At 46.1% G+C, this 25,813-nt stretch overlaps 1 protein-coding gene across 3 annotated transcripts; it reads left to right on the top strand.

The window, feature by feature from the left end:
- The first annotated feature begins 1,415 nt into the window (after nucleotides 1–1,415).
- On the top strand, nucleotides 1,416–20,181 carry GJA5 (gap junction protein alpha 5). Of its 3 annotated transcripts, none has more exons than XM_050333808.1 (2): nucleotides 1,416–1,646; nucleotides 17,329–20,181. In XM_050333808.1, the coding sequence occupies exon 2, from the start codon at nucleotides 17,377–17,379 to the stop codon at nucleotides 18,484–18,486; it is 1,110 nt and encodes a 369-aa protein (XP_050189765.1). In that variant the 5' UTR covers nucleotides 1,416–1,646; nucleotides 17,329–17,376; the 3' UTR covers nucleotides 18,487–20,181. The 3 variants fall into 3 exon arrangements, with proteins under 3 accessions (XP_050189765.1, XP_050189766.1, XP_050189767.1); XM_050333809.1 differs by having other exon boundaries at nucleotides 1,448–1,548; XM_050333810.1 differs by lacking the exon at nucleotides 1,416–1,646 and adding an exon at nucleotides 6,686–6,774.
- The last annotated feature ends 5,632 nt before the right edge of the window (nucleotides 20,182–25,813 follow it).

Here is a 25,813-nt window from a genome sequence, read left to right as displayed (position 1 = left end):
GCACTCACTTTGACTCTTTTATAAACATCTAACCCAGGTAAATTAAAAGGAACACATAAACCAAGATCATCTGTCACTTGCCAATACAAGATGTATTATTGCCTCCAGGCCTCAGAGAAAATAGCAGCTTTGCCTTCCCACTTTTAATTAAGCTAATGAGGAGAAGAAGGAAGAGAATTTTTGAGGTGGGCTCTTCTTCCTTTCATCTGAAAAGCAGTTACTGAGCTTTCAAAGCTTGTGTGCATAGCTCTTCTGGCTCAGTACCTCTCAGCACCTGACTTCCTAGAGACTTACTACTGCACCCTTGAAAGTAGAGGTGAGTTCCTCCTCTGTCCTCCCTGAAAGCAGGTTAAACACTCAGTCAGCACAGAGCCCTCTGAAAAATGGATATGGCTTTGCATTAAGCAGAGTTTGTAAGTGCTTCTTGGTTACCTGTTTTATTCTCTTCTTGTTTCCTTGCAAACGATGAATCTCCTTAGAAGGGCTTGGGCAGCACACACACTTTCTGCTCGTGAGTCTGATGGTTTGGCTGTCCATTCTTCTCATCAGCCACATGCCAGCATGTATTCAATGACTTAATGGTGCTGCTACTTCGGGGTGGCTGGATGGGGAAGCAGACTGCAGCTGCTTCTGAAGGATATAAATATTTGTTGCAGTCGGGGGGCTCCAGCAGTCCAACAGGATCAGGGACACCTGGGCTCTATTCCTGGCTCTTTTGCAGACCTGCCACATTGTGTTGCTCCTTTCAGTAGCTCTAAACCCAAAACCTTTTCCTGCCAAATTTGTTTTCTTAGGTGTGAGGCTTCCATCTGAAAATTTGAGCCATAGTAAGGAATTTGGGGTGATGGGACTGGCCTATGAACGCAAGCCCGGGCATTCAGTCGATAATATAATCCCACAAAAGCCACTGGCACTGGTGAACACCACCAGTGTCTCACAGGCCAACCTTATTCGCACCATTTACCAGTTAGCCATCTGCTCCCTTCAGATATTATTTTATGCCTTTCCTTTGTTTTAACCAAGGCCTAAACCGGAATGAAATTGTGAGTCTTGTCGCTGGCCCTTTTAAATAAATAGTCCCGCCATCGCTCTAATAAGTTTGACAAGTTGGTCCCAGGCCCTGAGCAGGAAGCTAATAAACTTCAAGTTGCTTTTCTATTGTTTTCCTAAAACAATTTGACTTCCTTTCTGATAGCCTCAAAATTCCTTCAATAAAAATAGAGTAGCTGGGAGCCAGAGGAAGAGCTGAACCTGAGCCAAGTTGTGCTTACAATGCCGCCTGCGTAAGGTCACATTTTTATCCTGATCCACGAAGACCCTTTAAAAGAGTAGCAGGCAGACAGCTGCCAGTGCATGTCAGGAACAGCTCAGGAGCTGGTCTCACCCAGCATCAGTCCTCCAGGCTCGAGGGGATCTCCAGCCAGTGAGCCAGTGTCAGACCACAGTAGGAGGCTGAACTCCTGGGAGCTGACTGGGGTTTGCTTGCCCTGTCCAGAGTGTCCTCCCTCAGCCACGGATCTCTTCTGGGAGCCCAACACTGACACAGAGGTGGGCTCTAGCAAGACCAAAGCGCTGTGCTAAAGCTGACCCTTCAGTCAGCTTTACCTGTTCCTCTCTCTCAACCTGTGCAGACTCAGCAAAAGGAGGTAAAGGTCTTACCTTTCTTGTCTTCTTACTTTGGGAAACATATGTATGTATATTTGTATAGACACATCTATTTTTGTAAAGCAGCAACTCATCTAGATGGAAGTTCACAGGACAAGACGAATGTCTGGTGAATAGGTAGATGAGGACTCCTTGCTTTAGAATGACTTGCTGATCCTTCAGGCAAATCCTTTACACTCTGCATGGTTTGGTTCCTCCACCTGTAAAGCAAGGAGAGTGTTTATAGGAGCTGTAATTACATTATTGTTTGCAAAGTGGAAGCAGTAGCTGTGAGGGTACCATGCTTTTTTTCCGGTAACACAAAGTTGACAACTAAGCATTTACTTCAGGATAGATGGTAATGTCTCCTCAGTGAGATTAAAACCTCTTCCAGTTTTTCTTGCTGAAAACTTTACTGGCAAATGAGACCAATACATAATGACATTTCAAGCCTTGCTATTCTTCTTTTCTCATTCTATGCTGGTATGGTACTCTGGGGTGGGAAGGGTAAAACATCCATCTATACTGGAATAATCTGGTATTTTTTACTAAATAAGGAACTGTGATTATGAAACTGTTCTCCTCATTTGGGGACCCTCCATTACATGCTACTCCTGTTCCCTTGGGCCCAGCCTGTCCTTGGGAATTTGCCTCCTGCTGGAGGATGCCTTCAAACTGTCTCCAGAGGTCTAATGTATGACAGAGAGCTTCCCTCTCCTGCCTTCTCTTTCAATCATACCCATGCATGGGGATTTTAGATAAATGTTTCACCAGGAAGGCACCATCACCATCCACTGGTGCTTTACAGGAGGTATTAGAGGTGCCTGTCCAGCATGGAACACTATGAAGGATCACAGTAAGTGCAGTGCTGTGGCCAGAGACAAACTCAACCACTGTTGGGTGGTGTTTTTTTCTGAAATTTCCCAGTGCGGTAAATTTGATATCCTCCCCAAGCACAGAGTCCTTGGTAATGGCAGGAATATACGATGCATTTTCCCTTCAGACAATCTCTTAAAGTTCTCACATCTCAGGAGAGCACATACCTGCATTTGAAACGGCCTTCCAGCAAAGCCAGGTGCTCTGAGAACATCTGTTTTATATGAAGAAGCTCTTTCATATGTGAGCTCTCATCTGTACTACTGCATATTTGCAGACCTTCTCCATGCATTGTCTTGGCTTGCTTTTTGTTTGTTTAAGTCTCTGACACAGAATGAATCCTCCTTCAATATCCATGGGATCAATGCCGAAAAACTCATCACATAAGCTCTGTTCAGGATTTACCTGGCTTTTGCATGCAAGGGTGCAGCTCTGATAAGGCAATAAGGCAAGTACAGGAAATAGAGTGAAAAAGGGACCTCTTGGCTTATCAGGTTCAATCCCTTTGAATAACAGGCAAATACAAAACAAATGGCCTTTTCTAAACTTACTAAGCTCTGTCCTAAATCTCATTAGGTTTCCACCCTAACTTGTGCTACTAGAATGCTGTTCCAGCACCTCCTTCCCTGCTCTGTTGCTTAGAAACCTTCTGATTTCCAACCTAAATTCATTCATGGCCAATTTATATCTATTTATTCTTGTGCCACATTGTCCTTTAGCTTATGCAGCTCTCCTCTCTCCCTAGCACTTACTTTCCCAACCCCCAATTCCTAGAAGTATTTATAGGCAGCAAATCTCTCCTCTCTTAACCTTTGTTCTGCCAGACTAAGTAACTAAGCTCCCTTATAGTATTCACCCTGCAGGCACATCACACCGTGGTTTAATTACTTTGTGTAGCTGCAGTAGCATGAAGTTCAGTGCAAAATAATTAATGCTGAAAAACTCAAACTGGTGCCACATCTATTTTCAAATCAGCTCGAATGTCTCTCTGCAGTCACTTCTGTGACTGATAAGTAAACACACTCTCAGACAAGAGACACCCTCGGTCCCCCTGATCACCTCACTGCCTTTCTTTGCACCTGCTCCAGGCTGAACATCCCTCTTGAGTGTGGGTGAGCAGAGAAGTCTCACACTCTCTTGGATGTAAAGCCCCTGGCATTAATCTCACTCGCTCCAACTGGAAATACTGCCACGTCCTCAAAGCTCACTTGCCTTTTTCACCCCCACGTAGCATCTCTGGTTCCTCCTCCTTTGTTGACCTTCACCCGAGACTTTCCCCATCTTGGGGAAGATCTCTCTGCTAAGAAACACTCCTGTTACTCTTCAAGCAACAAGTTCCTGGTGTGTGACTTTGCAGTCTCTCATTTAACCTCATCTCGATCATTCCAGTCACAAAGAGCTCTCCTAGTGCTGGAATCCACCTCTGCCCTGATGATACCTCCCAGCTTTGTTTCATCAGCAGATTTCATTCGCATTTCTGCTTTCTGTGCCAAGGTAATTAACAGAAATATTAAAAAAAGATCAGTCCTAAGAGCAATCTTTAAGCAGCCTCACAGATAATTTCCCTTCAACCTATGAGGGAAGTGGTGTCTCAATTCTGTCAGTCTCTTACCCACCTGAGGCTTTCTCTATTAATCCCTGTCTTCTACAGCTGGAGCTTCTCTGCTAATTTGCTTCTTCTGGGACACCATATCATATGGCTCACCAAACTCCAGCTAGATAAGGTCTGCTATGTTTCTTCTACCGAGATCAGGAATCTTAATCCAAGAAACCTCTTTACCTTTGATCAAAAGATGGTACACATCGTCATTTTTTCCCTTTACCTCCTGCTTTTATTTCTCCTTTCCTTCAAAACCCATTCCACAGCACCACAAACTGCTGAGATCCACAAGCTGCACATGGCAAGCTGTCAGCTGTTCTCCTCATTCCCACTGTCTGGGGGAGCATTCTCTTCCACTTGCTCTCCTTACTCAAGTCATGCAAGTTTTGCATAGCAGGCTCTTGGGGAGGGGAGGAAAAATCCTTCTTCCTGTCTTAACAGTGGGAAAAACAGCTATTTCTTCAGCTGAGGAGCCGGACATGACACCTCTATTTTCACTTGAAGAGAGTGCAGTAGAGAAGGGATGACACACTGAGGTATCCGTACAACATCACCTTCCTGGTTTTTGCCTTCTTCTATGCTGCATCAAAACCCAAGCAGTTACCAGCAGCACCAAAACAAAAAGAGCTCGTAAGAGCTACATGTGCATGGTGCATGTGTTGGATAGAAACCTTCTCCCTCCCTCATTCACTCAGCAGAACTAGACTGTGCCTGCTGGCTTCAGAGATTACCTCTGTGTGCCATTCAGGAACAGTACTGGGACAGGAAACACAAAGGAGTGAGCAGGGAGAATCAGACCTGATCACCCCCAGTGTACAGCGAAGTGTCAGCCACACAGGGAGGGAATGCATTTCAGACAGCTCTCTCACAGGACTTGTCTCTCTATAGCATGTGAGAAACACTTGACAAGCCTTATCCCTAGCTTATCCCAAAGCCATCTGTGAGCTAGACCTGTATTATTAACACCTTTTTTTGGACAAATCTATGATGAAGTCCTTGACAATTTCACTGGCATAAAATCAACATGACTTTACATAATAATGTTTCATGGAAATTACTCCAGAAAGAAAAAAGAATAAAGTGATATTCTCCTTCCCATGAAATTCCATCACAGATATAATACTGCTAGGCAGGAGAGGGAGAAACAGCTCCAGAAACATTTCCAGTTTCACAGAAGGCCTTTCAATAAAATTAGATATGTACCAGGAGGTTACTGAGCTGCTGTGGATATTTGCTGTGCACTGTATGTCCTGCATCCTGCACTAACCATCAGTGAGGATTAAGCCCTCTTGGAAAAGAGTTGCCCTCTTAACTTCAGATTGAGTGTCCACATAGGACATGCCTCCAGAGATAGCCTCTGCACAGCACTGTCCCTGGGTAGACTGGCTTTCAATCTTGTGACTAAAGGGGGAACTAAATCATTGGAAGAAAAAGTATTAGATTAGAAAGAGTTGCCAGCACTGTGTTTTAGTCCCTGGACTGCTATTGTGTAATGATCTGCATTCTCTAAGGCATAGGGACCACTGGGCAGTTACGTTCTGGGTGGGAGATACCCAGCCCAGGAAGGATTCCTGGAGGGATACCTGCCAAAGCTTGTTTGCAGCAAGCCAGGTCTCAGATTAGCAGAGTTTCTGTGCAAACCTCACTCTCCTGCCACTAGTTCTTTGAGACCAGCCTTTATCAAAGCCACAAGGCATCTCTGATTCTCCCTCCTCGCTGGGGCATTCCCGATCTGCAGGAATCAGATGTTCAGCTTCACATATACATGAAATACAAGACCTTCAGACACTTGATATGTCAAAAGCAGTTTTAAGAAAGGCCCAAATGCTTGTGCATCTGACTGTGTGTGTGCAGGGAGATGGTGGTGGGGTGGTGTTGCCAAAACACTCCGCTCTTGACAGGCAGGTTATTCTCTATTTATCAGTAAGGGGACATGTAAAACCCCCCTGGGGAGCATTTGGTGCCCTTTGGGACATGGCTGCAGCTGTGCTTGGCCCCTGGTCCGAGCCAGAAGAGCAAGTTCTGTGTTCTTTGAAGAGGTGGAAGACCCTGCTCTACACGAACTCTGCTTTTTTTCCAGATTAAGCTTTAACGAGCCAGAAAAATGTCCTTCGTCAATATATTGCATGGAAAAAGCTTTTCAGGGTCTGGCTGGTGTAACTGTGGGGCAACCCTGTCTCTTTTTGTTTAGGGAAGGCTTAGACCATAGTATGTTATCTGTGGGAGGATGTGTGAAGGACCAGTAGTAGCAGCAACTGGAAGGGACTGTGCGAAGCCGGCAGCAAATGCATCCTGTCGGCATGGGGAGGGTGGCACGGGGAGAGGCTGAGAATGGAGAGGGAGGAATGAGATCCATGGTCTTTAAAGGAAAAACAACAGGAAAGCAGGTTTGAAAATAGAAAGATTAAGCTGGAGGGGGTGGGAGAGACGAGAAAAGTAGGTGAAGAAAGAAGAGGGGGAAAGGCAGAGAGGCAGTGGGGAAGACAGAAAGTGACACAGAAAGGGGGTGGAGAAAAAGAGAGGAAGAGAGAGAGAGAACCACATTAAAGGAATAAAACGAAGCAACTGAGAAGAACAAGGAGCCCAACTTAACTACAAAAAGGAAAAGTGCTAAAGCAAGGAGAGGAGGCTGAAGACAAGATACTGGGAATCAGGTAAGTGACCAGGAGGGGGAAATAATAGAACTGCAGAAGTGTCCGTAGCACATAAAGTTATTAAATTCAAGGGGAAAACAGAATAAGAAATGGATTTGGAGAGGCAGGAAAAGAAGGATGGCCAAAAATAACTTAAGAAACTTATTTTTTCTTTAATTTTCTCTTCAAAACATTCCCACTAGTAGCTGGATTTGGGATATTTTAAAAATTAAGTGGTTTTTGCCAGAGGAAGCTACAGAAATGATGAGTAACTTCCCTCTGATGAACATGGATACCAGTAGATTTCAATGTATAGGAAAACAGGATAAGAGCCCCAAATACCCTCAGGTAAATTGAAGTTTCTGTCAATCCCATTTCAGCATGCTGTCAAGCTGCTCGGGGGACAGTGGTGAAGGGAACTCTTACCTAAGAGAGGCTCTCAGGGTATAAACACTTTATCAAGTGTCTGCGTGAACCGCCTGTATTCTGGAGAGCGCAGGATGGTGGCAAAATATTGCCGTTTCTTTTGCTTGAGAATGCTGTGTCCTGGCTGGTCTGTGACATGGAGTCTGGGAATGTAACTCAAATACAGAGAAGTGGCTTGCTCGTATCTCCCAGCCACCCGTACTGCGCGCGCCGCGAGGGAATGCCTTTCTTCTCCATCCCGACACTGCCCATGGCAGCCTCAGCAAAGAGGCATGCAGACCTAAAGGGACAAATGTCCTCTCCCACACTAGCAGCTGCTGCTTCTTTTTATTTGCCTTCCTAACTTTTTTCCCCCTTTTTGTACTTGGAGTAATTATTCAGTGACCTTTCCATGATTTAACACTGCTGGCGTTGCCACCGAAGATTTCAAAGAATAAGCCCAGCTTGAAAATATGGTACCCCCATACACCCACCTGGAAAGAAGCAACCTCATTTAGTGTAAAGGTTGCCTGCTAATTGCCACTTCTGGTTGTGGTGGCTCCTTTGATTTCCTAAAGGGTCGTTTGACTGCCCGTTTGTCATGTATAATGAGCTTTGTGGCACTCTGGTTTTAACACCTCAGGTAAACTGAGGCAGTGCCTCTGTCCCTGAAGTACTGTAAAAAATCTTTAGAGGACTATATAAGTAGCTTTTCTGGACAAACCCCAGCTAAAAAAGTCACAGGCTGCATGAGCCTTAAGCGTTGAACTCTTTTTCTGTGCTAATAAACCCATCAAAATTCCTTGGTGAAGCAGTGTGTGAGAGTTTTTCCCTGCTGCTGCCTATGTGATCCTCTGTTTAAAGAACTTAATGCATGTAACATATGTGTGCATATGTGTGTGCAGCTAGGAGTGGGTTAAACAGTTATTCAGAAGCCTCACAAGCTAAAAAATTCTGCGTTTCCTGGTATTTTTCAAAATCTACACTGAGAAGAGCACACATTTCTAACTTTGTTCCCCCTTTCCTTGGGAGTAGAACAGTAGTTTAGGAGAATTCTTGAGGCTTCAGGGTTTAAAATACTCATCAGGCTGCCGGTCGCTTGGGAACTATGTTAAGTATTCCTGTTACTATAACTATTTGGGGTTGTTGGTTTTTTTCCACTCAACAGCATATGGTATCAAAATATTTTAGTATCATGGGCATTAAAAATGTAAACCCTGACAGAAAATACAGGACTTCATACCTTAGCCCTTCTTCTCTTTTTGACCTTCAGACACATTTCACGCATTCCGAACATTTGCCCGTTTTCTGACTTATCTTTCAGCATTGAAAATAGACGAGAAGGAATGAGTAATTCAGCACTAGAGCTGGTCATTAGGGAGCACATTTCGGAGGCTGCTCCACACATCGGGTGCTGTCGCAGGAGGCACGAGCACAGAGGCTTAAAATTAGAAATAGTTCCCAGGAGGCATCAGAGGTTCTTCAGTCTTTGGGCTAAGAATTCATGAAGGGCGGGGGGGGATCAATTTTACAGCTATCGATAAGAAACTCAGAGATCTCCATGGACAATACTCAACTCTTCCCTGAAACAAAGAAATATTCATGCCACACAGCACATAATGAGCAGAGAGATCCATGCTTTTATGTCTCTCTAGTGTGTCTTCAAAGGGCGGTCAGGGGGTTTTAACGTAAGAACTAAGGGTTTTACACTTACATTTCCATCCTTCTTCATTTTCTATGTTACTATGGACATGCCCTGAGAATGGCTGAGAATTTCCACATGAAACTCCTCTCCCTTAGAAGCAGAAAAGCTGAGGGATGCTTTGGTCAAGGCAGAGGGGAGCTCAGAAAGCGAAGCAGGCTGGCAAGGGTGATTGCTGCAGAGTCCAGGGTCTCCAGATGCATTCAGATGTCTGCTGAAGAAGGGAGGGAATAGTGGGATGGGAGAAAAACTGTCTCCAGTTTATAATCAGATAAAGTTAACTCTGATAAATCAGATAAAGCTCCAAGAGGACTGGGGTTAATTCTTGTTTCTTACTCCAATTTCCTCTGTCACGATGGGTCAAATCACTTAAACTACACAAATGTGCCCTCAGTGGTTTCTCTTGTCTTCTGGATATCTGACTTCTAGATGTAGTGCAACTGGTGGAAGTGATAAACTCTCCCACTGCAGCATAAACCAGACAGAGCTCTGCTTTGAATACACATTATATAGTGCCAAGTACATTGGAAAGAAAAAACAGATTAGCAATATCACCAAACAGCTTCCAAAACTAATGAACAGTTTTTATCTTAATCTCTCACTGCCTTAGTTCCTCAGCTGTAAAGTAGATCTAATACCATCTCCTCACCTCTGGGTGGTAATGAAAATAAGTAGATTTATATTTGTGAAGCAATCAGATACTGTTGTGCTGAAAGCCATAGGAAAACCCATGAGGAAACTAATAATTCTGTCTTTAGAACTGGACTTGAATAATGTACAGTAAATGAGGCACAGGCCACCCACTGAACAATGAGGAGAAAACAAAACATTGAATAGCTGCTGTTCAAGAAAGCCCCAGTCAGGCTGGCACAGAACAAGACAAGCATCCTGTGCAAAGAATGAGGTGACAATGTGAGGATGTGGTTAAAGACTCGTAGCTAAGAGGCACAGGCACAAAGAGATTGAATTTAGATTACTGAGAACAGTAACCCTGCATTTCCTAACTCCCTACTGCTGGGCTTTGCCAATTTAATAGTAGTTAGTTTCAAAGGTTGTGTGTATTTGTGTGTGCATATATATATATGTGTATACACTGAGTACAAAAAATAATCCACTCTCAAGAGCGAGACTTCACCCTGAACGTGAAATTAAATACAGTAGTGAGGCCGGAGTGTGAAAAGAATCCTACAGATTTTTGGAAAGAAGGAAGAAATGAGATTTGACAAGGTAGTAATAAGTGGAAGATGGATAGTCACTGAAAATTTCCCCTTTCTAGGACTGAAAGGTTTGGCAACTTGGGTGCTGTAGAGAGTTAACTGGTCAAAACTGCCAAAAAGCTGGGGCAAGGCTCTCCGGGGGGGGAAGGAAGCTTGACTGTAGGAGAGCAATGGAGAACTGATAGACAGAGTCTCTCACTGGAGTGAGAGGAAGAAAGAAAGGATGGGAAAAGTCTGAATGAGAGCTCTCTCCTTCTCCCACTCCCTCTCCAGTCTGTTTTATTTCAACACTATAACAAGTTGTGTCTCACGCAGTCTCTGAACCAGCCTAAATTCACATGGGCAGGTTTCACTGCATGTCTCCTTGCATCCACTGACTAAACAGTGCTTGAGATCAGCTCCTCTCAGCAGAGCTCAGGAACAGCTTTACTACAGCAGCCCCCGAATTTCTGAGCATGTTTCTGTTCTCCAGAGCTCCCTATGCCCTGTTTGGCTGTCCCCTCACCTATATTTAGCCTGGTTTAGCCTGCCCAATTTAGCATGATCTGCAAATTCATATAGGTTTGCTTCTCTCTGCAAAGATAAAGACACTGGAAAGAGCACCAAGTTTGCAGCATTTACATCAGAGACAGAATTTATGAGGTATTTTTCTAGCAAAAAGCACATTCAGCTTGTCCCAAGTCCAGTTTTGTCATATTTGTTGGGGTCTCTAAGGACCCACATTTCTCTAAGGCAAAGAGAGAGAATCCCAAGAGAATCAGAAGGTGCTCTCTGCATGCTCAGTGTAAGCCTGGATACCACTATCATGTAACTGTTTGATGCAGGCTTTTCAAAGACAGTGGGATAGATTCATTTCTCAGCTTGACTCAACTGAGTTCAAGGTCTTTTCTGTTCTTGGTCTCCTGTGATTACATCAGGCAGAGCTTGGCCCTAATATTTGGATATATGAAAGCACAGGAGGGGAATAGCATTAGATGTCCTGGATAGACAACCAATAAAAATTCAACTGATTGCGAGCCTGCAGCTTCCACCACCACTTGAGATGAAAATATTCTACATATTATTACCATCTGTGTGTGTAACACATCCCTGATGTACACACGTGAAGGTGCTGAGTGACTTCCCTGTGTCTGTGCCCCTGTGTGCGTCAGGGTTGTGTGTGTGGAGGAGGTGACAGGTCATTCAACTCCCTTATCTTCTCACCCACTCTCTTTTTTGTGAACTCTGAGATTTTCCACATTTGGAGAGGAGGGGCAAAGCACACCTCGTCAGGGAGTAACAAGCTGTCTGCATGCAGCTACAAGTAGGGCCAGTGGTCTGGATACCAGTGTGACCCTCCCAGAAATTACAGCGAACTTGGGAGGAGCAGAAAGATAAGCAACACTGGATGTCTGTCTTCTAGGACAGGAGCTGTTAACATAGAGCTGTTCCTCTCCAGTGAGATTCAAACACTGGGGTCAAAGTCACTCTCCCTGATACTGGTTGAGCACAGGACTTTGAACCCAAGGAACTAGAAAGGAACCTATCCAGACGTGTTTGGGTTTCTTTTTCTTTAAAAAAAGCATAAATAGGTACAGAACTACTTAGTCCAGATTCATGTGCAGATCAAATTTGGCCAAAGAACTGGCCTATTTCAGGCAGACACTTGTGATAAGCACATGCATGAATATATGAAGCCAGAGGGATGGTACTTGGACAAAAATGCCTAATAAGTCATTGCTTGCCTACTGTACACCCGTATGAAGGAGCCAATGTCAGTAAACAGTGAACAAAAAGATACCTGTTCATGTGGGCTTTAGCATCAATTTGTGTTACAAAACTATGAAAAGCCTCTGGAATTCAAAGCATCACACCATACTGGACAGTGCATTTCTAACTTTATTCATATTTTAATGCTGTAAGCCACTTTGTCCCCCAAATGCTTCCTGACCAGGTCCTGGTAACGAAGGAACACTGTATACGTACATTGAAAAGGCTGCTACTTTGTTTTTGGGCACTGACCACGGCTGTGGGCTCTGCCAGTAATAACAAGATATTTGCCTATTCAAAAAGTACCAAAACCAACCCCCACAAAACCAGCAAACCAGAACAAAAAGCCCCTGGTTCTGCCTGGGGTGCCTGCTATAGAGGAGCAGCATGAGAGGGTTTTCTTTCAGGTAACCAAGACAGTGTTGTCCTGGGGCACAGGACAGGAGAGAAGGGCTGTGGTCTGTAGAAGCAGATGTGCTGTAGAAGCAGCATTGTGTTGTTGTCACGAGGTTTAAGAGGCAGTGCTGCACAGAAAAAAAGGTCACAATTTTGTAAGTGACAACTCCTGAGCTCTGTCCCCAGACTGTCTCTAACACAGTGACCTCAAAAAAGCAGTTTGTCTTTCTGTTGCAGTGATCACCATCTGCAAGATAGAGAGGACACCATCTTCACTGCATGGGGTGCTGTGAGGCTGGACTATTGCTGACAGGGGGCTGGAGATCCTTAACTGAAGTAGCATTAACCAACCTCCAGTTCAGAGCTGAAAGGGTCCTTCCTAAGTGCCTACAGGTGTGAGAGGACAGTTTTGTAGTGAGGGCTCCACTCATGTATGGCTTCAGCCTGACAGGTGAAGCGGATGTCCTCAGGGTGGACATCCATTGTGCCATGTGCTGGCCTGGACCTGCTAGGAGACAACATAGCTGGAGGAGGGAAAGCCACAAGCAGTTGGTAGGCACTGAGCATGCCACAGCTGGCCTGGATGCTCCACTGCAAAGGGCTGTCACTGCTCACATGCCCAGTACCCAAAGGGGACGGCTGCCTCCCCATTTGGCATCTTGGAGGGGATGCACTTGCTGCAGGGTCTCCACACACAGCTGCGTGTCCGGAGTGTGAGCCTCTTAAAATACCCAGGGCCCCAGCCCTCCAGAGTGTTGGGAAATCTCAGTACCCATCAGAGACATGCATTTGTATCCGACTGAGCAAATCACACAGAGAGATTGGGCAGAAATACAATGGCTTTGAATTCGATACTTGCCCCCTCCCTGGGAACTGTGCTTGCCTCACACAAAGGAGCCTTCCTCAGAGAGCCTCTCCACGTGCCCCTGGGACCTGCCAAGGGGAAGAGGTGAGCCCAGCGAGGCAGAGCAGAAATAGTGTTATAATCAGACTCTCCACTTTATTTTAGAAACATCCTGCAGAGATGGCGACCTCCTGTCACCTTCCTTGTGGGAAAAGCTAGCATGAAGTGTCAAGCTCAGCTATTTATATCACCACTGATAGTCTTGCCTGTCTTCTAAAGAGGAGGAAACTTTCTTCCTAACAACCCTTGGGGAAATAAACTCGTATAAAGATGATTGCACAGGGACAGCCCTCCTGGCTCTCTGGTGTGAATCTCCTAGCTTTTCATCCAGCCCTGGCTAGTTCCAACCAGAATAAGTGTGCTGGTTGGAGCAAGCAGCAGCGATGTGAAGTGCTTGCCTGTCCTTCAGAGCATGTGGCATCACCAAGAGAATGGGAAAAACTGCTTAGGGGGCAACGGACACTTCTCTTCCCACAGATAAACGTGGTGCAAAAAAGGAATGGCAGAGAGCAGCCAGTGGCTGGTGAGCCAGCCTGGCGTACCAGCAGGTGCTGTCCCCACTGGGGTATTTTTATCATGGAATTTGGCAATCACAAGGCAGCCCGGAGCTGAACAGACTTCAGGCTTGGCCTGTGGTGTGATACTCAGTTTTCCCCAGCTTTAATAGCATTCCAGGTGATGATTAAGCTGGCTTTGTGCCAAGCTGCACTGGTCTCTGTCACACACGCGTTTCCCATGCCAAGATCCCATGACTGAGACAGCTCCTGTGTTGATCCAGCAGGACGCTGTCAGCCAGAAGCATGGCAGGGCAGTGGCACAGCCCACAACTGTACATGAATATGCATGACCCTGCTGTCAAGACTCTCTTCTATTAGGTGCTGAGACCCCACAAAGATACCCAGAGGTATTTTTTGCCAAGTCACACCAGAGTGAGACCAGATTTGCCCAAACGAGCCCAAACTAGGAATATAAAAGGCTGCAGATGCTCAGACACCGAGAGGTCAAAGCATGTGAGGGCAACAGTAGTCTGGGAATGAGGAAAGAGAGCTATATGGAAAATTCCCAAGAATAGTAAAGCCCTGAGGAGAAAGGCTGGGTCAGGGGCAGCTCTGCACAGCCAGGAAAAGCTGTCAGGAGGGTGACAACAATCCTTCTTTTCTTGCTGGCAACAGAGAGATAGATGCTCTAGAATCCCCTTGGTCTGGCACTCCAAGAATAGCTCAGCAATAACTATCAAATATCTAAGCCAAAAACACAGCTCTAGGAAGAAACCTCCTTCTCTTGGTTTCCAAAACCCATTCTCCTGTGGCCACCTACCCCCTCGCAGCAGCCTCCTCAGCTCTCTGTGGGGCTGTAGCAGGATGATCAGGAGGCATCTTTGGGCAGCCCCTCCTTTAGACAGTCTGTGCAGGGGAGGACAGAGGAAATGTCCCTGTTGTCTAGCCTAAGCCTCATGACTGTCAGCCTTGGATCCTTCTGATTTACAGCCTCCTAAAAAATTCTGTGCATGCATGAGACAGGTGAACTACTGTTCTTCTGGCATTCATTAACAGTTTTTGTTTCTGGACTCCTCCTGCGCTTGCGTTTGCTTTACTTTGTGTTCTGCACATACTGATTTTTACAATTTGCAAGTGCCTAGGTATAGTGGCCTTCCCTGAGAAAAACAAGCCAGAGTAAAACCCCAAACAACCTGCACTCAGTAGAACTGATGGGAAGAGGGGCTTAGTTTGTGACTGTACATCCCTGTGGCAGGAAGGAAAACTCAGCCTTTGCAAAGCTGTTTTTTATTCATTTTTGTGCTAAAAACTGGGTTCGTTTCTGTGCAAAACAGCAAGGTGAAACAAGAAAAGGCAACTGTCAGCTAACAGCAGCAGGAGCAACAGGGGCACCTGCAAACAACATGAATTCACCTGGATAAATGAGGGCACTCACTGCTGTCCATGATGTCTTCTTAAGGAATATCTCACACATACAATTGTGTTACAGCATAAAGACATTGATTGGGCACACCTATATATTGAACTGTAGGTAGCTGGTTGTTGCCTTTTCTGCACTCTGGGGGAGGCGGAAACCAAACATACTGATTTCAGCACCACAGGCTGTAAATATTTCCCATCACTGATTTATCTGCCTGTATTGAATCCCCTGGTGCTCCTGGAATGGAGCCATATGCTAATTTCTCCAGAATGCAGTAACTGCACTAAAGCTATTTCAGAAGGTAAGACAGACCCACTCATTCACCAGTTTTCACCAGTGCAGACAAGAGGAGCCAGAAAGACCAGCTGATTTTCTGTGTTACTGCTCCTCCAGCTCTGGGCTGGCAGCTGATGAAACATTCTTCATATGCCAAGGAGCCACCAGGATCTGCATCAGCATGATTGCAGTGTGCCTGCCAGAGCAGGAAAGAGCCAAAGCCCATCCTTTGCTTTCTGGTATGTCCCTTCTCTCTCCTCACACAGCCTCTGCCAGGCGGTGGACCAGCAAGTGGCCACCTCCCTGTCTCCTTACCTGGGCAATCCTCCCCTTTCCACAGGGCAGCCCTGAGAAGCACCAGGAATTTAAGGATTCAGCTTTTGATCTTTGCCCCACCCGTCCTTGCAGATGGACACAGAACATGAACAAGCGGGGCATAAATCATCGTGTGCGCTGCTACATTAAATGATATCACGCACACAACCAGAGGAAGGGATGTTGCTCACCCAAGTCTATTCCTCTGTTCTTCAGCTTTTGCTCACAGGAAAATCTACACAATATTGCTGCAGTAAATTTTCAGCTTTTAACAGTGTCTACTCTCCACAGACATTCTTTGCACCATAAAAATAATTGGCTCTTAAAAACAGGACAAGGGACAATAAAGAAGGAGAGTTAACAATTTGGTCCCTATGGCTTTGGGTTTTACCTTGACTAGTGCTTTTAATATTTCATTATGATGATTATTTTTACATTTACTTATTAAAATTCTATTTTCCAAAAGAGTGACTGTGAGAGAACATTATCTCCAAGGTAGTACTGAACACTTTATAGCACCTAGCCCTTAATTCACACACAAGGGAGAGCTTTGCAGTGCCCTGGGAAGGTAAGTATGGGGAGTATAACTGGATCAAATGATTGCTCAAGCACTCCCACAGAGCCCCACAAAAGACGGATTAAACCCATTGCTACCTTTTTATGCATGAGGTTAAGTAACTTGTCCAGAAACAGTCTGTCAGTCAGAAACAAACCTGAAGCAGGCTCTCCTGCATCTTCACTTTGCAGTCTTACTGCCAGTCCACCAAACCTTTCCTCCCACCTACCAACAGCACTTCTCAGGACCTGCTGGTCCTCAGCAGGCACTTCAAAGGAGGCTTTTTTTCTTCTTCTGCATCAATTGAACTGTGAATTTTGTCTGAGAACTTCAGAAGAGAGGAAGGAGCAAGACCAACCATATAGGTTTTGCAGCAGTTCCCTCTCAGAGAGGCATAACAGGGTGGCAGATGATTATGTTTATGGGACTCACACAGCTCATCAAGGTCTTTACGCTCCCCAAAACATTTGCAAATTGTAAATTAAACACTTGCAGCTGGTGACACTGCAAAACCAAAGCAAAACCTATGGACGAGGGAGGGTGGGCAACAGAAAGGTTTTCTCTGCATTTCCCTCAGTGGTGACATCGAACTCATAGATGAAGCCCAGAGCTGTGAGCACTTCACGTTCCAGCTGTTGGTGCAGGCATTACACAAAGGCAACACATGAGAGTGCCAAGGCACTGCTCAGCCCAGGCTGTAGACCCCAGTCCCAACTCCCAGGGGATCAGCCCAGTAAGAGTTCCCCAGAGCACAGTTTGCAGGCAAATGAATGCTGCTTTAACTGCACAGTCCACAGAGGATGCAACGTGCAGACCACAGTGAAAGGACTTTCTGAACTGAGAATACACCTGGCTCACCCTCAAGGTTTCGGCAGCCCGTTTATCGGGTTGCAGTTGTGCTATGCAAAAAAAAAAGATCACTTTTTGTCTCAGTAGCTGAATTAAAAAACAAACAAACCCCACACCACATTGTATTCAGTGGATATGAAACAGAGTTTTCAGCAAACCAGACCTCATTCATTTCAGGTCAAATGAAAACATTTCTAATGACACAAAACAAAGCATTTCACTCCACTCATTATCAGCTGGGTAGTCCCTAACCCTCCTTAGAACCACTCTCTTCTGTTTGCTCCCACAGAGGCTGTGTCCAATTCTCAGGACTTCTCACCCCTCCTGGTGAGCAGAAATGGGGGACTGGAGTTTCCTGGGAGAGTTCCTCGAAGAGGTCCACAAACACTCCACAGTGGTGGGGAAAGTCTGGTTGACTGTGCTCTTCATCTTCCGGATGCTGGTGCTGGGTACGGCAGCCGAGTCCTCCTGGGGGGATGAGCAGTCTGACTTCATGTGTGACACCCAGCAGCCTGGCTGCGAGAACGTCTGCTACGACAAGGCTTTCCCCATCTCCCACGTCCGGTTTTGGGTCCTCCAGATCATCTTTGTCTCCACCCCAAGCCTGGTGTACATGGGCCACGCGATGCACACGGTGCGCATGGAGGAGAAGAGGAAGATGAAGGAGGCAGAAATAGAGGCCCAAGAGATGAAGAACGGTGGTGACACATACTACCAGCAGAAGTGCTCCGTGCCAGAGAAGGCTGAGCTGTCTTGCTGGGATGAATCAGGAGGCAAAATCATACTCAGGGGCAGCCTGCTGAACACCTACGTCTACAGCATCTTGATCCGGACTGCCATGGAAGTGGCCTTCATTGTGGGGCAGTACGTCCTGTATGGGATCTTCCTGGAGACCCTGTACGTCTGCCAGCGGGCACCCTGCCCCCACCCCGTCAACTGCTACGTGTCCCGTCCCACGGAGAAGAACGTGTTCATCGTCTTCATGCTGGCTGTGGCCGTGCTCTCCCTGTTCCTCAGCCTGGCCGAGCTGTACCACTTGGGCTGGAAGAAAGCCAAGGAGAGGTGCTCCCGCTCCTACAAACCCAGCCCCAGCACGGCCCCCGCCAGACTGGAGTCTGCCCCACAGGTAGAAAGGGCCCAGATGTACACTCCCCCACCGGATTTTAACCAGTGCTTGTCAAGTCCCAACGGGAAGTTCATCAGCCCCTTCAGCAACAAGGTGGCCTCCCAGCAGAACACCGCCAACTTCGCCACCGAGAGGGTCCACAGCCAGGAGGATGCTGCTGGTGAAGGGCCTTTCATTAAGTCCAGCTACGTGGAAAGCCCAGAGGTGGCCAGTGAAAGCGCAGCACCTGCCTTCCCCGAGAACTACTTCAATGAGAAGCGCCGGTTCAGCAAGGCCAGCCGTGCCAGCAGCAAGGCAAGGTCGGATGATTTGTCTGTGTGACCTGACTCCAGCAGGGATGAAGAGAAGGGACAGCCTCAGTTCTCAGTAAAACTTATGCAAAGTGGGCGCCAAACTCTTGCCACTAACCTCTCTGTGTTAACACCCTCTTGCTCCTTTCCAGCGAACACCATCGTTACACTGCAGAAAGCACCTCTCACACCTTGAGGCAGGGACAGTCACTGGGATACAGGCACTGAAGAGAGGCACCAGTTTTGGGATGGGAAGCCCTCAGCCGTATTTTCATCATGGGACCCACAGGGATTAGAGGCTCCCCATCCCTAGCCTGGTAGAGCACAGGCCAGCAGCCTCCTGAGCTGCCCAGTGGGCATCCACTGCAACACTGTATTCAACAGACTGAATGGACCTCAACCATCATACAACTTCTTTGGTGTCTATTCAGCATTTGCAACATCAGCTTGGCAATTACACTGAGCTGAAGCTTCTCTCACCTGCAGGGAGCAGAAACACACCAGTAGGCTTTCTGAAAGAAAGACTTTCTCATCTGCTTTGTTCTGGCTCTTTCTAACCTTCCCTTTCTCTACCTGAGGCCAGATATTTTACACCAGTTTACCTTACACAATAAATCCTACTTGAATTTTTTGACACTGTGTATAGAACAACTCTTCACCATAAATAAGGACATCTGTGGTCCCCCCGGCACAGCTGCCTCATGTCTAACATTGGAATCCCTTCCTCATTCCCAAGTCAGGGCAGCAGACTGGCCCTAGGGAAATCACTTAGATGACCAGTTGTTGAAAACTAGAGAATTTTCCCAAGATACTTGAGTCATCCATCCTAAGCAAGACATCCATTAACAGAAAGAGAGACTCTCCTGTGAGAACAGATATCTTCCTAGCAAAAAAAAGAGGAATTATCATGTGGAAACAAAGTGGGTTCCCCCTTTTTAAACTCATCTTTCAAGCAACCTGAATGCTGCTGAAAGGGTGCTGCCAGCTGTCCATTTGAGAGAAAAGCATCCTCTGTTTATCTGGTACGGCCTGTGTCTTCTCACCAACCTACCAAAACACTTCAGCATCTTTTGCAAGGAGCAAGAGGCTTCTCCAGGTCCTGCACATCACACGCATCGTCATCTTGGCTGCTCTCTCAAACCAGTCAGCACAAAAGTCATTTTTCCTCACAGCAAGTCCCTGCTCTGTTATCAAGTCATCACTCCATCCCTAGAACACCTGGCATGAGAAGTCACCCAGGGGCTGGGTCTTTCCACCGCTGTAACCTCTCAGAGCAACCCCTGGGGCCCAGCACTGTACAGTGAGGCTGGTGTGGGAGGTCTGGAGGCAGCTCCCGTTCAAGATACCTTTTACCAGAGCTGACAACCCTCTGTTAAAGTTATCTGCTAAACAGAGCTAAGCTGCTCCCTGCTGTTTACCCTGTGCTGCCTTTTCAGGCACGGGCCACAACAGGCTCCCCAACACTGGACTGCAGGAGCGAATGGCCAGGGACCAGCTTAGGAGGGGACTGAGCCATTCCCTCTCTTAGGGCCACTGAAAGGCATCGTGAGTCCTTGCTCCTGATACACAGTTAGCTTTGGTACAGTTCCCTGTATATATACATACATGCTTACACTCTCAGAGGGGGGGACACCATTTTTTTTTCCGTTTGTAAGTTTTTATATATTTGTATTTTTTAATCCTGAAAAGACCCGCGTGTTCTCCTTAACATGTGATTTTAGTCAATCGTGTCTAGGTTTCTCCTAATAAAGTTCTGACTCGATCTCTCCTTGTGATGCTTCTCCTCTCACATGGCTGAGAACGAGCTCCAGCATCAATCAGGCTGCCCGCCAGCCTCTGCTGCTCAGAGATCACAAAAATTCCCAGCGCCCAGAGTGGCAGGAATGAGGGGAGGGTTTGGCCAGGGGGATAAATAATAAACATTGGGAAATGATTGATTGACTGGCTAACAGAAACCTCCTCCAGCTCCTCTGCCTGTCTTTGCATTACCAAGGAAGATGGAGAAGAGCTGGTCAGAGGGCAGAGCTTCCATCCTCTCGCAGTGGAAGCACTCAACCCTTGCATCTCCTGGCACACCTCTGCACCCAGAGAGGCTGCCTGTGATGGGAGGCCTACACAGCAGGGAGAGGGCAGCAAAACCTGTGCCCCAAGCATCTGATTGCTTTTCCATGCAGTAACAGGTCCCTGGTGTCTTTTTAAGAGACAAGGTCACAAGAGACATTGAGAATCCACTGCTAACCATCTCTGCAGCGTTCCTCTGGGTGCTCAAATCTCTTAAGATACAGTTGCCCAGCCCAAAGAAAATCCCTTTCTTCCCCCAGCTATGCCTCTTCTTTGAACTTCATTCTTTGCTCCCACTTTGCAACTTTCATAGGCTCTCTCCTTCTGACCTTGCATTCCCCTGTCCACCCTAAGGAAGTGCCCTTCCTCCCCTTCTCCACACAACCTCCCACCCCTTGGGACTGCAGGCTGGGAAGATGGAGAACAGTAAAGTACTGGATCCCAGGAAAGAGCGTGAGAGGGGGAGTAAAGAATGAATCCAGAATTCAATGAAGACACTAGGACAAGGATCTTTAACTGTGTTAGAAACTACAAGGGGCCCTTTGAGATTAAAGAAGCCTTGGTTTGGGCATTTTCAGCCCGGAAGTGAGGATACCACCTGAGCTCCCACAGCCACCCTATGCCACAAGAAGGCAGGATTAGGCCTGCAGGCCTTGGGTGTTTAACTGGCATTTGCACAGCCCTGAGTATGCCTATCCCACAGGGTGCCACTTTTTTGGAGAGATACACAGTGAGGAAGTCAGGAGCACTCCCCTTGGAAAACTTGGCTATTGAGCAATATTGCTGATTAGTAGAGCCCACTCAAGCATGAACACAGGCCTTGTTTAATAAACTGTTCTTCATTTAAAACAAGCAATAGCCCAAACTTTAAAAACTCTGAGCTACAGTCTCTGCTGGAGAGCAAGAGGGAAAAAGAGGATAAGGATGTCCTCTGTGCCACGTCAGACCTCTACGATCCAAGCGTGTTCACAGGTGGCACTTTGGTGATCTTTGTGACCACAGGAGTACAACCGTCCCAGCTCTCTGTCTCCCACACTAGAGATGGCATGTATCCAAGCAGGTAATTTCCCTTGACACTCATTTCTTAATGCCATTTCTTCCCATGGTTCTGTCTTCTAGGTATAACAAGTGGGGAATATTTGATGGATTGATGTTTTCACTGGCTGACAGACCACAAAATTGTGATTCTTGGAATCCACTGTCAAGGCTGGCCAGGCTATCACACCACAACAGGAGCACATTTACCTCAGGCTGGCCTATCCTTTCAGACAGTATGAATTGCTTTGTACCAGAAGGATGGGTGGACAGCCTTATAGTTGTTACCTGAATCAACAATATATATTAAATTCAGTCTTTGGATAGGCACTCAATCTTTAAATAGCAGCATTACAAAGACAATGTCTGGGAGAGAGAAAAGAGAAAGCATGAGAGCTTTTCATTCTGCTCTTGTCCCTCTTTTCTCCAGAGTCTTACCTGCTGGGGTCTGCTCAAACTGTCAGAACTCTGAATTCTCCAACAACAGCTGGAACCAACATTTGACAGAAACACCATCCCCAGTCATCTCCTTGGTCAGCACACCTCAAATCATTTTTTTTCTAACTGGTGTTTGAAGGAGTCAGAAGTCGTTCCTGATCTACAGCTTGTGCTGATCAGCTGCTGAGTCTAAGATAGCAGGATAGGGAAACATGCATTTCAACAAGCCCTTAAAACAGAAATACTTAATGCTATAAAAGGAAAATCTATATTTAAAAATACATAGAATGCCAAAACTAATAAAGTAATGAATTGAGACAAGGCCATGCCTCTGAGTTCCTCTCCATGAACAGCCCAGTGGGACAGCTGAGCAGGCCAAGAGACAAACGAGGGAGAAATTGAGAGAGAGACTTAAAAGTAATGGCTGATCTAGAGCACATGGGTCAAGGAAGTTGTTTCCTATTTCAGAATATGTGAGCAAGGCAAAACTCAAACAAACTCAATGGTGGTAACACTTCAGACTGTTAAAAGGGAATAGGTAAAAAGACAATAGGTAAAAAGACTCCCCTCAAACACTGCTCCATGAAATATTGCCGAGGCCAAGGAATTAGGAAGACCTAAAAGCCAAAGAATAAAAGCACTGTATGTTAATAGGAATGAGAACACACTTGACTGGACTGCAAATGGCCAAAGAACGCAAAAATTGACAATTCAAAAAGTCAGCACAGCACAGGCAATGCTGCTGCCTCCTGGGAAGCCCAGGACTAACACAGGCACGAGGGGAACTGCTGTTCCTGGGGCAGCTCCCCTTGCCTCTGCTCCTTTGGGAGGCTCTCAGCAACCATGCAGTCTGACCAGAAGGATGCACAGCTGTAACTACCCCCCAGGGGATTCCAATACCTCCTCCCAGCAGGGGATCCTGCACAGGGCTGATGCCAGTTTTTGCACACATTTGTGACCAAAGTGCAACATTTCGGTGATTTAGGTTAGAAGCTGCAGCACAAGTGTGGATGGACTGAGAATGAGGATGGAGAGTGGCAGCTTTAGAAGATACACTTTGCAGGGGGAAAAACTGTGACTTTGAAGTGCAAAATTATTGGCTTTGCTTTTGCCTGAAGTGTTCATTGCTTACATGGTCTAGATGATTAAAGATCTTTCTGGTGAGCACGGGAATTGCAATACCATACATATATAACATTGTCATGAAAATATGATGACAGAAAAAGAAAGAGGATCAAATGAGCTTGTAACACTCACTCCAGCCAAATAATGCAGAAATGTTTCATTTTTCCTCCAGTGAACATTGGTTCACGTTTTGAGAAATGAATTTACTGAGACCACATTCACATACCACCACTGGTTTCCCACAGACATTTGAGCAATTGAGTTTGACGGGCAACAGAGTTCTCAGAAAGTAAATGTCAGTCAAGGACATTAAATTTTAGATTTTTATGGGCGAATATCCACCCTAGAGGCAGCTCTGTGCTCCTCCAGCCGTTGGGAAGCACAAACAATATTGTGTAACTAATCCTACCAACCACAAACCAAACCAAACACCTCCACTGCAGACTACAAGCAATAAATACTCACCAAAAGACATTTTAAAGACAGTTATGCATTTAGATTGCTAATAGCAAACACCTAAGAGAACCATGACTGGTGGAACGGTGGTTACTTCAAATGCACTTTTAGGTCCCTTCCACTAGTCCCTAGGCATTACCCAACACATGGCTGGGAATGCTCGATGTCCATGCAGGAATCCCACAGAAGGACAGAGATGGCCAGAGGACCCTGCCTGCTCTGCTGCTCACGAAGTTCCCATGGGAAGGTTCAGCAGCCTCTCCATGTGAATGCTTTTCACCCTTTTGTGCTCCTGCACAGAGAGTTTCATGGCTCCCTTGCCAGGCCCTAAACTTGCCAAGTACAAAGCATCCAAAGGAAGGCCATGAAGATGGAATCCTTCTGAGGAGTGGCTGAGGCCACTTGGTGTGTTCAGCTGGAGAAGAGGAGACTGAGTAGAGACCTCACTGCAATTACAGCTTCCTCATGAGGGACAGAGGAGGGGCAGGCACTGAGGTCTGCTCTGTGGGGACCAGTGACAGGACTGGTCAGTGCATGGAAAGGACAGGAAAGCGCATGAAGCTGAGCTAGGGGAGGTTCAGGGAGGTTCAGGAACAAGTTCTTCACACAGACAGTGGTTGGGCACTGAAACGCTCTCTAGGGCAATGGTCACAGCACCAAGCCTGTCTGAGTTCAAGAAGCATTTGGACAACACTCTCAGGCCCACGGTGTGACTCTTGGGGAGTCGTGTGCAGGATCAGGAATTGGACTGGATGATCCTTGTGGGTCCTTTCCCACTCAGCATTTTCTGTGATTCCATGAATATACTGGGGAGCCAGCATAAAACACATTCCCCATCCCCTAATGTAGTTTGCCATGCCAGGCTTCACAGCCAACCTATTAACACAAATCCAACAGTCTCTGGATGAATAAAAGCAATTATTCCACATTTGCTGGAAAAAAAACTATTTCCAAGAGCAAGTCAGGAAAGCAAAACTCAAAGGAACTGCACTATTTACATGTTCCTTTGGAATTATTTCTGGACCGAGGCCTGTAGGACTGCAAAACCAAGTCCCCTGCAGACCACTGTTATTTTCTGAGAGGACATGTCCATCTCTTGGAGCTGGATCACAGCGGGGAGTAGCTCAGGGATTGCTCAGAGCTGTGGTTTGTGACTCACAATTCATACGCAAAAGCTCCTCTTTATCATAAAGTTATTTTAGACAGGAAGGGGTAAAACAGATGGGGCCAAGCTAGAGATCAAAATCTCACCAGAGAGTTAAATTTCATGCTTGTGTCAGACATGAACCTAATCTTAAGAAGGCATGTGGATGATAGTCAGCTATATGACAAATACGAAGAACGCAAAAGGTACATTGAAAGATTTTCCTAGAAATTGGATATGGGTGGGTAGGCCATGACATTTTTAACAACAGCCCCAGCAAAACCCAACACTCTCATATTCAGCTGCATGCAGGGTTTCACTAGAAATCATGTTAACCACCAGCTCTTACCCTTAAAAGGAATCAGATTAGCAGCAAGAGGCAAGCCTGAGGTCAGAAACTTGCTGCTATTTGTTTGGGTTTGTTTTTTAAGTAAATGCTGTGCCAGCTCTTCAGCCTGGGAACAAAGTTTGAGGTTGAAAAGTGCTTCTGACAGAACAAGTTTGATGGGTGCCAGGCTACAGGCAAGACTTCAGAAACAAGTGCCTAAAATTAGCCATTGCTAAGTCATGTAGTCCAATGAAACCATGTTTTCTTCCCACCTTTCTTTTGTTCCACTTCAGCCCAGATTCAAAAAAGCAGTTAGGTACACATGCATAGCAGAAATTACCATCATCTTTGCTACATAACAGGAACTGTTGACCCAAAAGTAGAGGTGGCAGCTGCTATTCACAGAAAAATGTGGGGGTTTTTTCAATTCATATTCATTTTTCAGTCTTTACAGATCATAAGAACTCTTTTCTCACCTGTTTTCCCCCATGAAACTAGGCTTTGGATTTTTTTTCCCCTCTGTGGTCTTGTGTTTTCCTAGGATATAGTTACAGTTTGCTCTCCAAATTTCTAGCTTCTCCAGATTCCTTTCATCTCTGACATTTCCAGAGAAACACCAAATTCGAGGACTTTCTGAGAAGTTCATTACAGTACCCAGTCCTACATCAACAATAAAGACATTCATTAAATGAAAGAGAACTCAGAATAATCCTCACTGATTTCTGATGGAGATCTCTGACCAGTCAAGCACATCACAGCTCCCAGCACAGT

This window comes from Myiozetetes cayanensis, unplaced genomic scaffold, assembly GCF_022539395.1.
Source record: "Myiozetetes cayanensis isolate MyiCay16 unplaced genomic scaffold, myiCay2020 scf5-8, whole genome shotgun sequence".
Lineage (NCBI taxonomy): Eukaryota > Metazoa > Chordata > Aves > Passeriformes > Tyrannidae > Myiozetetes > Myiozetetes cayanensis.
The sequence above is the reverse complement of the archived record's forward strand: the minus strand, read 5'-3'. Positions and strand labels throughout refer to the sequence as shown.

Coding starts and splice junctions, on each gene's coding strand:
- GJA5 (XM_050333808.1), top strand. CDS start 17,377: ATGGGGGACTGGAGTTTCCTGGGAGAGTTCCTCGAAGAGGTCCACAAA.